At 36.7% G+C, this 15,803-nt stretch overlaps 2 protein-coding genes and 1 long non-coding RNA gene across 5 annotated transcripts in view; 2 read left to right on the top strand and 1 right to left on the bottom strand.

The window, feature by feature from the left end:
• Nucleotides 1–511: 511 nt before the first annotated feature.
• On the top strand, nucleotides 512–3,459 carry LOC138329040 (uncharacterized). The gene is made up of 2 exons (XR_011209397.1): nucleotides 512–1,249; nucleotides 2,422–3,459. It is a non-coding gene; the product is annotated as an uncharacterized lncRNA (long non-coding RNA).
• A 5,508-nt stretch (nucleotides 3,460–8,967) lies between these two features.
• LOC138329041 (uncharacterized) lies at nucleotides 8,968–13,811 on the bottom strand. 3 transcript variants are annotated; one of them, XR_011209399.1, is made up of 3 exons: nucleotides 13,664–13,811; nucleotides 10,628–13,157; nucleotides 8,968–9,419 (listed from the first exon to the last, which is right to left on the bottom strand). XR_011209399.1 is itself a non-coding variant. In XM_069275745.1 (2 exons), the coding sequence occupies exon 2, from the start codon at nucleotides 13,154–13,156 to the stop codon at nucleotides 11,585–11,587; it is 1,572 nt and encodes a 523-aa protein (XP_069131846.1). In that variant the 5' UTR covers nucleotide 13,157; nucleotides 13,664–13,811; the 3' UTR covers nucleotides 10,410–11,584. The 3 variants fall into 3 exon arrangements, 1 of the variants encoding a protein (XP_069131846.1); XR_011209398.1 differs by having other exon boundaries at nucleotides 10,625–13,157; XM_069275745.1 differs by lacking the exon at nucleotides 8,968–9,419 and having other exon boundaries at nucleotides 10,410–13,157.
• The window catches only part of LOC138329042 (TBC1 domain family member 7-like), a 60,113-nt gene continuing 58,036 nt past the window's right edge, over nucleotides 13,727–15,803 (top strand). Inside the window, exon 1 of the mRNA XM_069275749.1 lies at nucleotides 13,727–13,746. The gene's annotated coding sequence lies outside the window, so the exon portion shown is untranslated. The remainder of the gene's footprint in view (nucleotides 13,747–15,803) is intronic.

Here is a 15,803-nt window from a genome sequence, read left to right on the forward strand (position 1 = left end):
ACCATAGATGTAGCTGTATTACAGGCCCTTTGTGCCTCTTGTCTCTGTTAACAGGTGGTGAGGTGGTGTGAACTGTTTACTGTCCTCAGTGTTATACTGACCATAGATGTAGCTGTATTACAGGCCCTTTGTGCCTCTTGTCTCTGTTAACAGGTGGTGAGGTGGTGTAAACTGTTTACTGTCCTCAGTGTTATACTGACCATAGATGTAGCTGTATTACAGGCCCTTTGTGCCTCTTGTCTCTGTTAACAGGTGGTGAGGTGGTGTGAACTGTTTACTGTCCTCAGTGTTATACTGACCATAGATGTAGCTGTATTACAGGCCCTTTGTGCCTCTTGTCTCTGTTAACAGGTGGTGAGGCGGTGTGAACTGTTTACTGTCCTCAGTGTTATACTGACCATAGATGTAGCTGTATTACAGGCCCTTTGTGCCTCTTGTCTCTGTTAACAGGTGGTGAGGCGGTGTGAACTGTTTACTGTCCTCAGTGTTATACTGACCATAGATGTAGCTGTATTACAGGCCCTTTGTGCCTCTTGTCTCTGTTAACAGGTGGTGAGGTGGTGTGAACTGTTTACTGTCCTCAGTGTTATACTGACCATAGATATAGCTGTATTACAGGCCCTTTGTGCCTCTTGTCTCTGTTAACAGGTGGTGAGGTGGTGTGAACTGTTTACTGTCCTCAGTGTTATACTGACCATATATATAGCTGTATTACAGCCCCTTTGTGCCTCTTGTCTCTGTTAACAGGTGGTGAGGTGGTGTGAACTGTTTACTGTCCTCAGTGTTATACTGACCATAGATATAGCTGTATTAAAGGCCCTTTATGCCTCTTGTCTCTGTTAACAGGTGGTGAGGTGGTGTGAACAGTTTACTGTCCTCAGTGTTATACTGACCATAGATGTAGCTGTATTACAGGCCCTTTATGCCTCTTGTCTCTGTTAACAGGTGGTGAGGCGGTGTGAACTGTTTACTGTCCTCAGTGTTATACTGACCATAGATGTAGCTGTATTACAGGCCCTTTATGCCTCTTGTCTCTGTTAACAGGTGGTGAGGTGATGTGAACTGTTTACTGTCCTCAGTGTTATACTGACCGTAGATATAGCGGTATTGACCACATGGCAGGTGCTGGACCCACTGTACAGAGAAGTTGAAATATTTGAGAAAGAAGATCCTGTTGATACAGATGAAGACATCAAACTACAACCAGAGTTAGAACACTGTACTTCAAAAAATATCTCAATCTGGCTAGGTAGGTACGACATTCCACTCTACTTTAGGTCTTGTTCAATTTCTTGAACTTTCAATACTGTGTACAAAAAAAATCTCATTGGGCTAAGAGGAGACAATATCCCATTGGGCTAAGGGGAGACAATATCTCATTGGGCTAAGGGGAGACAATATCTCATTGGGCTAAGAGGAGACAATATCTCATTGGGCTAAGGGGAGACAATATCCCATTGGGCTAAGGGGAGACAATATCCCATTGGGCTAAGGGGAGACAATATCCATTGGGACAATTGGGCTAAGGGGAGACAATATCCCATTGGGCTAAGGGGAGACAATATCCCATTGGGCTAAGGGGAGACAATATCTCATTGGGCTAAGGGGAGACAATATCTCATTGGGCTAAGGGGAGACAATATCCCATTGGGCTTAGGGGAGACAATATCTCATTGGGCTAAGATATCTATATCCTTATAGAGTGGGGATTCAAAATTGTACAAATGATGTGGCTGACTCTCCGGGGGCCTGAGGGGTGGGGTCAAAAGGGGTTAATTTGGCTATTTCCATATAAATGACTTCTTCTCTGAAACTAAGCATGGGATAGCACTCATAATGCAATGGTAGCTAGCACTCATAATGCATTGGTAGATCCCTTATAGAGTGGGGATTCAAAATTGTACAAATGATGTGGCTGACCCTCCGGGTGCCTGAGGGGTGGGCTCAAAAGGGGTCAATTTTACTATTTCAATATAAACGACTTCTTGTTTGCAACTAAACATGGGATTACGCTCATATTGCATTGGTAGCATCCTTATAGGGTGGGGATTCAAAATTGTGCAAATGATGGGACAGACCCCTCGGGGGCCTGTGGGGGCGGGGTCAAAGAGGTAAATTTATTTCGCTTTTTCCATAGAAACGACTTCTCTAAGCATGGGAGAGCACTCATAATGCAATGGTAGCATCCTTATGTACAAATTATGGAACTAACCCCCCCCCCCCCCCCCCCCCCCCCACAAGTCCAAGCCCTTCTTCAATTAATGTTCTAATATCAACAAAAGTCAACTAGGCTGTTCCCCGATAGCTGTGGTGTTCCAGCAGAGTTAATGCAAATGTTCCATTAATACACTGGACATCATTGTAGATATTGTATAATGTTGTGACATGAGAATTGATACCTGTACATGTGTTTGTTAACAGGTGTGATATACGGCTACAAAGGAATTCTGCTACTGTTTGGTATATTCCTGGCCTATGAGACGAGGAGCGTCAAGCTGAAACAAGTGAATGACTCTAGATTTGTAGGAATGAGTATTTATAATGTGGTGGTAAGTTCTTCTATCATATGTAATTACATTGTGGTTGATCTTCTCTGACTAAATACATTGATTATAATGTGGTGGTAAGTTCTCCTATCATATGTAATTACATTGTGGTTGATCTTGTCTGACTAAATACATTGATTATAATGTGGTGGTAAGTTCTATCATATGTAATTACATTGTGGTTGATCTTCTCTCACTAAATACATTGATTATAATGTGGTGGTAAGTTCTATCATATGTAATTACATTGTGGTTGATCTTCTCTGACTAAATACATTGATTATAATGTGGTGGTAAGTTCTCCTATCATATGTAATTACATTGTGGTTGATCTTGTCTGACTAAATACATTGATTATAATGTGGTGGTAAGTTCTATCATATGTAATTACATTGTGGTTGATCTTCTCTGACTAAATACATTGATTATAATGTGGTGGTAAGTTCTATCATATGTAATTACATTGTTGTTGAAAGATCTTCTCTGACTAAATACATTGATTATAATGTGGTGGTAAGTTCTATCATATGTAATTACATTGTGGTTGATCTTCTCTGACTAAATACATTGATTATAATGTGGTGGTAAGTTCTCCTATCATATGTAATTACATTGTGGTTGATCTTCTCTCACTGAATACATTGATTATAATGTGGTGGTAAGTTCTTCTATCATATGTAATTACATTGTGGTTGATCTTCTCTCACTAAATACATTGATTATAATGTGGTGGTAAGTTCTATCATATGTAATTATATTGTGGTTGATCTTCTCTCACTGAATACATTGATTATAATGTGGTGGTAAGTTCTCCTATCATATGTAATTACATTGTGGTTGATCTTCTCTCACTGAATACATTGATTATAATGTGGTGGTAAGTTCTTCTATCATATGTAATTATATTGTGGTTGATCTTCTCTGACTAAATACATTGATTATAATGTGGTGGTAAGTTCTATCATATGTAATTACATTGTGGTTGATCTTCTCTCACTAAATACATTGATTATAATGTGGTGGTAAGTTCTCCTATCATATGTAATTACATTGTGGTTGATCTTCTCTGACTGAATACATTGATTATAATGTGGTGGTAAGTTCTCCTATCATATGTAATTACATTGTGGTTGAAAGATCTTCTCTGACTAAATACATTGATTATAATGTGGTGGTAAGTGTCTTATCATATGTATTACATTGTGTTGATCTTTCTCATATAAATAATTGATTATATGTGGTGGTAAGTTCTATCATATGTATTACATTGTGGTTGATCTTCTCTGACTAAATACATTGATTATAATGTGGTGGTAAGTTCTATCATATGTAATTACATTGTGGTTGATCTTCTGACTAAATACATTGATTATAATGTGGTGGTAAGTTCTCCTATCATATGTAATTACATTGTGGTTGATCTTCTCTGACTAAATACATTGATTATAATGTGGTGGTAAGTTCTATCATATGTAATTACATTGTGGTTGATCTTCTCTGACTAAATACATTGATTATAATGTGGTGGTAAGTTCTATCATATGTAATTACATTGTGGTTGATCTTCTCTGACTAAATACATTGATTATAATGTGGTGGTAAGTTCTCCTATCATATGTAATTACATTGTGGTTGATCTTCTCTGACTAAATACATTGATTATAATGTGGTAGTAAGTTCTCCTATCATATGTAATTACATTGTGGTTGAAAGATCTTCTCTGACTAAATACATTGATTATAATGTGGTGGTAAGTTCTATCATATGTATTTATAAAACCAGCATTTTTTCCGTTACCATGGAAACATTGCTGAAAATATCATGGTAAATGGTAAATGTTACTTTGCAAAACTCCACCCATCTTTGTGTATATAGTCGAATATAAATGTCAAGGCTGTATACCTGATTCAACAATTGCAGCCCCGCTCTACTTGAATTATACTCCATCTTTCTTTAGCATATTAACACAGGTCAATTACACTTGAATGTATCATAATTAGCCAAGCCTCTCTTAACCACAAATTGATCGCTTTGAGAAAGATTATTATTATATAATTATGATATTCACTTCGTAAAATGAACACATGTTTTGTGTATTAGGAATTTCTAGACCCAGAAATACTAATTGTGTATTTTTCTTTTGCATGCAGAGTTCCATTAAATTGATATCCCCTGGAAGTATCTATGCTCCAGCATTTGTATACTATTGTATGAATTACTGCAGTCGAGTTACACATTCAAACTTTCCAGGGTAAATCTTACTGTTTAACTGTACAATATATAAATTCTATAAAAAATACTTACATTATGTACATTGTAATGCATGCTGATGATCAAAATACATGAACTAATTACCAGAAAGATGGGACACAACACCTTATCTGTTCTATAACGCTTTGGACTAAATGAAAGTTTTTATGATTTTTTTTTCTAATCGTTTTACATCAAATTCTTTATTAGATCTTAATCAAGGTTATTGTTTGATGTACTACACACATAACCTATTACAGTAATTAGTAATAATAGATAATATTTCGTCTTATCAGCCGTGTTCTCTTCAATTCTTCAAATTGAATAATAAGTCTTAACCGATTGATAACACAAATATTTTAAAAGGATATTTTACAATATTAAGTTGATATACATTTGTCGTCTCTGTCACTGTTCATTATACAAACATTTTTGTTCTGTGTTCTGACAACATCCTTTGTTTTGTTAATATTTATTTAATTTAATATTATAATTTCCGTTAAGTATAATACTTTTCAAAAGAGTTAACAATGGGGAAAATATGATTTTTAAACAATTTTGTACATCGAATATATTACAAACACACCAAATATTCACAAGCACTGACTTCAGTTTTCTATATTCAAAGATAGTGGCTATTTCATATGATTTGCGCATGTGTAACAGGAAGGCGACAAGTCGACAACTCGACAACACGACAAGTCCGACAACTCGACAACACGACAAGTCGACATTTTACCGCGACAACACGAGATTCTGTACGCGCTAATTAGCGTGTTTGAAATGTCGACTTGTCGTGTTGTCGACTTGTCGTGTTGTCGACTTGTCGCGGTTCAAAAACGCGACAAGTCGACATTTTAACTGTTAAATCTCGGGTTGTCGCAGTTTGAGACCGCGACAACTCGACAAGGCGACAACACGACAAGGCGACAACACAACAACACGAGATGGCCGTAATCAGCCACCATATGAAAGTCTGTTGTCAACCTCGCTGAGTGCGCACGGGCATTATGTTGCTGCAGAACGTCGACGGCAGGATGATTACAAAAGAACGGTACCACGGTAGTTTTTAGGACTAATGCGGTATAACGTCGCGCCGTCAGATTACCATCCATAACCACCAGAGGCGTTCTGCGATCGAATGAAATCCCTCCCCAAACCCAACCGGAGCGACCGAGGGGAGATAAATCACAAAAGTGTATCATGTGTAATGCCCGATGTCCTTCAGGTTGTCCCCAAACCATCACGCTACCATCACCTCATGCCACCTGTCACATTCGTTGACGCACGAATCGACGTAGCGTTCTCGGGGCCAGGACCGTCTTCTCCAAACACGAAATTTCCTGTTACTATTGAAGTTATATTGCATGCTAATTTCACCGTTACGATATATCACTTAAACATTTGATAATTTACAAAAAATGTAGTTCCCCTTAATTGGAAAAGCATACATGTATGTCGGCCTATAAGCCAATCTGATTAAAATACATATCCTTATTATCGCTACGTTTGATAAAAGGATCTGACAACATCTCATTAGGAGTCACTTCACGATGACCTTTGCAAATGGCCAATGGAATTTGCACTGCCAGAATCTTGACTGGGGACGAAATACATGTAGTTTGAAAAAGCTGTTCGAACTATTTTTGTAGACAAAGTCATCTCGCCCAAAAAGCCAACAAAGCTAAATGCTTATGTATACTGGGACGAAATGGCGTTATCAAATGACGTAGCAATGTGTAGAAAATGTATTTCATTTGAAGTACACGTGGTAAAAGATTATCCGAACATGACCCCCTTATGGGGTGCTGTCAGGTCCTCTATTGAACGGAGTGGTTATAAGGATCTGTATTTTAATCAGATTGCCTATAAGAGAGCCGAAATCTATGGATCATATATTCCTGGTTTTGAATAGAGCTCATTCAATCACCGCCATGTTCAGTGACTTCGGGTTTTGTCGGTTTCCGAATCGTGTCACGTGACTGACGTTCGACATGACCTGCACGTGGTGAGCCAGGTAACTAGCGTAAGCGCTTATGTGTCTGTTTACGTTTTCCTTCTGGCTAATATGAACAGATCATGCTGGTAGATGTCCACAGAACGAGTATTTGAAACATCCAATTCACACATTGCCGTAAAATATTGTGTGTATCAAATATTGTAATGTGTGAGCATTATTTTCTTTGTAGATCCGGTCAGCTGAGGTCGACCACATGTTTTGTTTATGAAAAATTGTTAACATTTTTTTCACAACTCTCGTGTTACTTCGAGATTGTCGCGAAGATGTTCGGAAGAGTTCGGAATGATTCGGCATCTTTCGAGCTTATTTTTTACGTGTACGCGTCAGAAAGTTTTTTTACTCATTTTTTTTGTCAATCAAGGGATTCTACATACTATTTAAAAAAATGTCTCTTTAAAGATTCATTTGTTTATATGGCTTAGCAAGACGACAATTAATTCATTATTATTTTGTGTTAAACAACAATGTGCCGATGGTGTGAAGCCGGTATGTTCAGATCGAGCAGAGTTGCATATATATATGACGCCATTCACAATTATCATTTCTAAATGCAGGTAACTTTAAAAAAAAGTATCATGTTAAGAACGCTTTAAAATCATTAATATACATCGTAAAACTCATCACAGCAATTCTAAATCGTAATTTTTTTATCCGGACCCCTTCAAACACCAAAATCTCACGCCTTCGGGCGCTCCCACATTCATCAAAATCACATGAGTTTTTGACGTTCTGTCAATAATACATAGTATAAAATATATAAAAAATATCCCTATATACTATATAAAAACACTAGGCTTATGGTTAGGGTTAGGGTTAGTGTTTTTATATAGTATATAGGGGTATTTTTTATATATATTATACTATATATTATTGACAGAACGTCAAACTCCTGTGTCAAAATGCATCGTAAAATTCTAAATCGTAATATTTTTTCCGATGGAGACCCCCGGACCCACCAAAATCAAAATGCATCGTTAAACTCAACTTAGTCATTTTAAATCGTAATATTTTTTTTTTCTCGTAGGAGACTCTCGGCCCCCGAACACCAAAATATCGCATCTTCGATGCTCGCATGGCAATTTGCGTTTTCATTAATTTCCTTTTATCGACGCCACTGTCTATAAATGTATACAAGGATTCTATATATATATGAAAAACGTTTATAAAGTATATATGGTTGTGTGTTGAATCACAGGAGTTTGACGTTCTGTCAATAATATATAGTATATATATATATAAAAATACCCCTATATACTATATAAAAACACTAACCCTAACCCTAACCCTAGTGTTTTTATATAGTATATAGGGATATTTTTTATATATTTATACTATGTATTATTGACAGAACGTCAAACTCCTGTGGGTTGAATTAAAGAATTAATCTCCTCCTGTGGGTGCGGGGCGAGAAGGGGGGGTTCCAAATATTGAGGACCTTTAAACCCCCCCCCCCCCCCCCCAATTACGTTTCATCTTCCTACGCCACTGACATACGCTGTAAATGTATCAGCTATTACGCTTAATCAGGCCAATGTAACCCGATAAAATATAAGTTGCCTCTTAGTGGTGTTATTATAATTTTCAGCGACCCCGATTTCGAACTCGATGATGCACTCGGTTCTTTCCGTTGTAAACAGTCAATGCCGACAGATACGATTTCTTGTTGTGTTTGGCGATATTTTAACGTTGATAAACATTGCCAATAGTTCAAATTAAATGTTGTAATTTTGAAAACTTTCTAATTTCAGGTATAAGAACGTTTGATGGAAGTCAAAAACCCTAAGAAATCTATGTAAATCTAATGATTTAGTAACTTTAAAAAGTTGTTTTTTTCATCGGCGCTCAGTATATACATGTATCTATACGTTCAGGAATTTAGCATTTAACAAAATCAGATGAATTTGCCTTGATTGAACTATTTATTTTCAGGCTGTACATTTAATTCAATTTTAATTGAAAAATGATATACGTAGGCTAATAGCCTCTATGTCCATGTCATAAGATAGATAGATAGATAGATATCTTTGTTTCCTCCATGCACAGGGCCTCGTTACTATTGATGATATATATAAGATAGGTCACGTAATGTATGTAAATAGACGTGACCTATCTTATATATATCATCAATAGTAACGAGGCCCTGTGCTCCATGGGTATGAAGATTACAAAAATAGTTCATAATAATGAGTTAGAAAAAAGAACATTATATACAAAATAATTATCGTCACTGATTACTAGACACTGATGGCACGATGGCCATATAATTTACCAGGATATGTAATTTACATTACAGTCTCTCATATAATAGCTTTGTCATAGCTGCAATGCTGTCACTGTTCATGAGCATGAACTGTTCCCAAACATTATCTTCAATATCAAGATATTGTCTACTGCCAAATATTACTTTTGCCATACTTGTTTCGTCCAGGTCTGAGAATGTAATATAGTTCGTTGTACCAAGTATGTTGATGACATTATCGAGTAATTTATCTCTAGTTTCGAAAAGCTTGCAACATTGAATTAAGAATTGAACTATTACATTACTGCCTTGTTGTCCACATAATTTACACACCACTATTTCGTTGACATATACAAAAAACAACCTTTTTGCCATCCTGCAAAATTACATGTACAGAAATTGCTTTTCCAGTCGTCATGTGCCACCCCTCTTACAAAATGTCTGTATAATGTGACAAATATTATAATACATATATATTGTCAGTTTAAACTGGTTACAAGCGTAAAAACTCTCCATGCTGTGAAGCTCTGTTTGCATATTGAATACTCGGATTGGTATACCATAGAACAACAAACAGTGAATTGAGTGGCGATCATTGGCTCACTTCTTTATTAAAGTGGCCGCATTTATTAAAATTTTCTTTTAAAAACATATACATCCAAATTATCATTTAACAATCTTACATCAGACATAAAAGACCAATTTTACATAAAAGTAAATATGCAAAGGTGAGCGGAATATCCGCCATCTTCCTTCTGACATAAAAAACCACAATGTTTTCAAAAAGTAATATGAAAGAATGAGCAGAATATCTGCCTATTTGAAACCAATATATACGCTTAAACAAAAAACAAATGAGACATCAAATAGGGAGGAGAGGGAGGGTAAGCACAATACGATGAAATCAAATGTGATACAATGTTGAGTGTCAAACAAAGATGGCGATCGTTGAAAATTTTTTCTTCTTGTGACATGATGTCTGTGGTATTGACCAATGAAAATTGACCTTTAACTTATGACCCGGATGTTGATACCATATATGGCATGCAGAGAGCGCGAAAATTCAAACTAGTTAATTATATATGTATAACTGGTATGCAGTTTACAAAAATACGTTTGTTATTACAAACTTCAATTTATTTTGCCATCCTGCAAAATTACATGTACAGAAATTGCTTTTCCAGTCGTCATGTGCCACCCCTCTTACAAAATGTCTGTATAATGTGACAAATATTATAATACATATATATTGTCAGTTTAAACTGGTTACAAGCGTAAAAACTCTCCATGCTGTGAAGCTCTGTTTGCATATTGAATACTCGGATTGGTATACCATAGAACAACAAACAGTGAATTGAGTGGCGATCATTGGCTCACTTCTTTATTAAAGTGGCCGCATTTATTAAAATTTTCTTTTAAAAACATATACATCCAAATTATCATTTAACAATCTTACATCAGACATAAAAGACCAATTTTACATAAAAGTAAATATGCAAAGGTGAGCGGAATATCCGCCAAAATGACAATAAATATTATGATATTGTCATCCGCCACCATACAAAAAACAACCTTATCATCTCTGCCAATTTCCAAATGTACCTTGGATGTCATAAGCTATATTACACTAGATTGTATAACAATGTAATAACAATGGTCAAGTGAAATTAAGATACAGTTATCAGTAATCATTATACATGTTGTCCCTTAGATGGTTGTCTAGCAGAATTTCAAATTCTATCGTTATTTCTGCACTCACGACGGAATCTGGCAAACCGTTCCAGATATCAACCTCTCTAAAAGGAGTTTTTCCAGAGTTTTGAGTTATATCGTTGTTTGTGCAACTTGTAATTATGTCCCGTGTTCTTTCATTAGTATCGTAGACAGATGGATTGGAGGTGACGTTGTCGTCGAAACATTTTCTCCACAATTAAAAAACATTGATTAAATCCCCTCTAGTTCTTCTATGCTTAATTGTTGGTACTTTTAATTTTGTACAGGGTTCTTCATAGGAGAGCTCTTTGAATCCAGGTAGTTGCTTAGTAGCTCTTCGCTCTACATTCTGTACCAAACATCCGAATACCCTTAAGTTTGTATGGACTCCACGCACTGGCTGCACTGGCTCTAAATGTGGTCTTACGAGTGCCTTAAATAGCTGTTTTAAATATCTATTCGTCCAAGAAAGTAAATGACCTTCTGATCATCCCAAGTACTGAATTGGCTTTATTTATTGAATTTTGAATTTGTGTTCGTAAATCCAAGTTGGCGTCCAACGTTACTCCTAATTTTTTCTTGTTAATGATTTTTTCCAGGTACCACTTCTCCAGTTTGGCTTGCGAGACGGTATTCGGTGATCCCTTTACCTGCAGAACTTTGCATTTATTCGGATAACATTTCTGAAGGCAATCATCGGACCACTTTTGGAGATTGTTCAAATCTGTTTGTAAAATTTTCTTATCTTCATCGTTGTTGATCTAGCTGTATACTTTCGTATGATCGGCGATTTAAGGGCACATAATAGTAAACCGATTATTTTTTGCGATGGAAGCGCAACTTTGCCTTGTGGATTGCCCCATTTCCACAAATGACCCAGAACTGGTCTTTGATGTCGAATACACCACCGCTCATTTCATTTGACATGACAATATCGTCCAAGTTCCAGAAAAAGTCTCCTTCTTTGTCAAACACGACAATGCGCTTGTTACCTTCGTCCAAAACAAATCGTTCACCTTCAGATGTCACTGCGATACTGAGGGGCTGAAATCGTTTCACCACATCCACTTTTTCAGGGTCACTGTCTAGCTCACCTTTCCAGGTTTTCTTAACCTTGCCGTACGTATCCAAGGTTACCAGTGTTTTATTATCAGTCACCAGCACATCCCCTGTAGGTCTCACCTCTAGAACTTGTCTTGGTCTGTGGAAAATTTCTTTGTCGTCCTGATCACAGCGAATGGTCTGTAGGTAGCATTTTCCGTCGGAGGAGAATTTGGCCACTTCGGCGTAGTCAATTCCTTGGAGACACACTAGTATTTCATCTTTAGAAGTGATGGTGATTCCGAAAGTTACTCTTGATTCTGTCTTTATAATAGTATTCCAACTGAATAAGGCTTTCCTTTTTATCCTACAGCGGTTACAAACTGACGCGAAAAGTTCATTTTTGCTGTTGACGGATATATCATAGATATCAAAGTTGCTGAGAACCTGCTTCTTGACATTGCCCTGTTCGTCATAATGTCGGACCCACCTCTTCCCAGTGCATGCTATCCAAACACCGCCCTCACTGCTTGCAACCATTTTAAAATTGTTTTCTTCACCTTGCACATCGGAGCTCTGAAATTGACAGTGCTCCAGAATTTCAACATCTGCGACTTTCGCTTCTTCGTAGATTCTTTCTGGACATACGTCCTCCTTGAACGCATCTGAAGTAGTACAGGAATTTGATTTGATGTCAGATACGATGTCCGATCCATAAGATTCTTCATCAGAAACGTGACCTAACAACCTGTCTAGGTCTAGTTTAGAAAGATCGTCTTCTGTTAAGATGACACTTGCAGGACTGTATACCGATGTGTGACGTTTGACCTGCAATGCTTCATCTGCCAGTTCAAGTGATTTCAAGTAGTTGTCAGGACTACATTTCTCTATGGCAGCTCGCAGCTTGTCTAGGTCCTCTTTAATCGCATCCTGTCGATTTGTCATCAGTGCCCTGTTATTTTCGGCGCGTTCCTGAAGCAAAGATTTCACTTTCGTCTTCCAAGATTCAATTTCTGATTGTAGAGCCTGACTTCGTTTGTCTATCTCGTTGTTCAGATCATGAACAGTAGCATTGAATTTGGACTCTATTTCTAATTGGTGTGCTAGAATGAGAGCAAGTTCATCCTCGATCTTCTGCAGTTCTCCTTTCTTCTGCTCAATTTTCGTTTCGTGATTCTTAGCTATCTTATCCAGCGAAATGAAGATATGTCCTTTGTGTTTATCAGACAATATACCCTGAATACAGACGAATGTCTCGCAGTTCTGACACCAGGCGCTTACTAGTTCCGTGTGTCCTGGTTCTGTACACGGTTTCCCTGATAAAGGTCGAGAGGTTGAAGAATCCATTCTAATGACATAAAAAGTAAATAAAACATTATTATAATTTATACAGTATAGTTTCTCTTCATCGTGGTACTTTATTATGTATATGATTCGTAATTATAAACCAACTGCATTACATTGTAAAGTGATTTCTGCAGTAAAGTGTTTCCATGTATACATGCATTAGTCAAAAACAAGAATTCTACAGTGCATGAATTCCGTGTTGTAACCTACGTTATAAGGCACCATACATGTTTGTTTGTCCATTTGTTCACAGCTTAATTCATCAACTTTATGCTTTTTATTGATAACCGAGGAAAAAATATGTCAACATTTTTGCCCAATTGAGGCACATTTAACTCAATAGCGCGGTAGTGGTATATATTTCGGTATGTCAGTTTTGTTGTCGCTACAACATATAGTAACTGTTGTTAGGCTGTAGCTTCAGATATTGTTCTTCGCATTATCTCGTGACTATTGCTGAATGACGTGTGTATGAGAAAGGTAACTTAATAAGAGAGAAAAACTCACCTGGACCTTGGGGGAACAAAATTAATGTTGTATTGATTCGGTCTCACCTACTATCCAAGTCGTTTGGAAATTCCGAATTCCAGGTAAGACCTTATACTTTCACAATCAGTACGTGTGTATGTAGTGACCTTTAACCCGACTTGTGCGCCATTGCACATATTTAAAAGGTGCAGTTTGTCTATATGTGATTCACAAAACCAATTTGTCTTGAAATGCCGCCAATCAACCATGTTATATAGCCAGGTAAGACAGCGATATAGACAGTTATGTTTGATGTTATGTAATTGGTAGTGTTGATAATATTTATAGTGGTTCAAGACCTTCTTTGTAGTCTGAGGTTAAAATTTGTTAATTTTAGCTACACGTAGGTTTATTGTCTTTTAACGGAGCTAGCAATCCTTCTGTTTGGCCGGTATTTTCTTATTATTTTTAGAAGCTCCGCGAATAAAACTTTGTATATTATTATGGTGTTACGAAATATTCACATTGTAGCATTAACTAGATTAAACTGAATAAAGGCATGCGAAATATCTGCAATACAGATGAACTAAAAAAATGTCGTTACATATATTTACACTTTTATAGGATAACTGTACTTCATGTTGTTAATTTGAACATCTTAAGTAGCAAATTAACATTTCATTCATAACATTAGTCGGCTGTCAAAATGGTTCATGTAACTATCTCTTGTATCAATGTAAAACACATCCTCGATACTCCAGGGGTTCCGATCACTTACGATCTATACACCCCTGGAATTTCGCTAAAAATATATTGCAACATTGAAAAATATTCGATTTTATTTTTAGAATTTCCCAAATATATTATTCAAATAACCGGAGGTCATGTAAAAGTCTATGCAAATACACGGAGTTGAAAAACAAAGATAAAGAAGGAAAAAATCGGGACCGCAGAATTTTATGCAAATAACCGAAATATTCGAATAACCGTTATTCGATTATGTGGAGTCCTCTGTAGTAACTGTTGTTAGGCTGTAGCTTCAGATATTGTTCTTCGCATTATCTCGTGACTATTGCTGAATGACGTGTGTATGAGAAAGGTAACTTAATAAGAGAGAAAAAACTCACCTGGACCTTGGGGGAACAAAATTAATGTTGTATTGATTCGGTCTCACCTACTATCCAAGTCGTTTGGAAATTCCAAATTCCAGGTAAGACCTTATACTTTCACAATCAGTACGTGTGTATGTAGTGACCTTTAACCCGACTTGTGCGCCATTGCACCACATTTAAAAGGTGCAGTTTGTCTATATGTGATTCACTAAACCAATTTGTCTTGAAATGCAGCCAATCAAACCATGTTATATAGCCAGGTAAGACAGCGATATAGACAGATATGTTTGATGTTATGTAATTGGTAGTGTTGATTGGCCGGTATTTTCTTATTATTTTTAGAAGCTCCGCGAAATAAAACTTTGTATATTATTATGGTGTTACGAAATATTCACATTGTAGCATTAACTAGATTAAACTGAATAAAGGCATGCGAAATATCCGTAATATCAGATGAACTAAAACAAGAGGCCCATGGGCCTTAACGGTCACCTGAGTTAGAATATATAATTAAACAAATAATGAAACAAATTAAAGGCATATAAACACTATATGCTGGGCCTTGAAGTTGGTCAGTGATTTATAAATTTGACTTTTTAGACTATGAAGAGTATTTGCTTCCATCAAACCTGTGAATTTAGAGGTATTTTTTGAAATTTTAATCATTTTGACCCTGTTTGGTCCTGCCCCTCTGGTCCCCCAGGGGGTCATTGAGGACGGATATGGATGTTAAAATGCTATATCTTCGGCTAATAATTCTAATCAAGTATGACTCATTTCCTACGAAAATTGGGCAAATAATGTTCACAAATATGTCTTTCCTATATAAATTAAAGTAAACTTGACCCCTCCCCTGGGGGTAACATGAGACCCCAAGGTCATATAATTCACAATTTTTATAAAACACATCTTAAGACCTTTCCATCTATAATTATTTGATTCTACTATATCCAGAATTTTAGAAGATTTTTGAAGTTTTAGCCTATTTGACCCTTTTTTTTTGCCCCGCCCCTCTGCCCCCAGGGGGTCGGCCAGGACCAATGTGGATATGATATTTAAATGCTATC

This window comes from Argopecten irradians, chromosome 8, assembly GCF_041381155.1.
Source record: "Argopecten irradians isolate NY chromosome 8, Ai_NY, whole genome shotgun sequence".
Classification (NCBI taxonomy): Eukaryota; Metazoa; Mollusca; class Bivalvia; order Pectinida; family Pectinidae; genus Argopecten; species Argopecten irradians.

Coding starts and splice junctions, on each gene's coding strand:
- LOC138329041 (XM_069275745.1), bottom strand. CDS start 13,156: ATGGATTCTTCAACCTCTCGACCTTTATCAGGGAAACCGTGTACAGAA.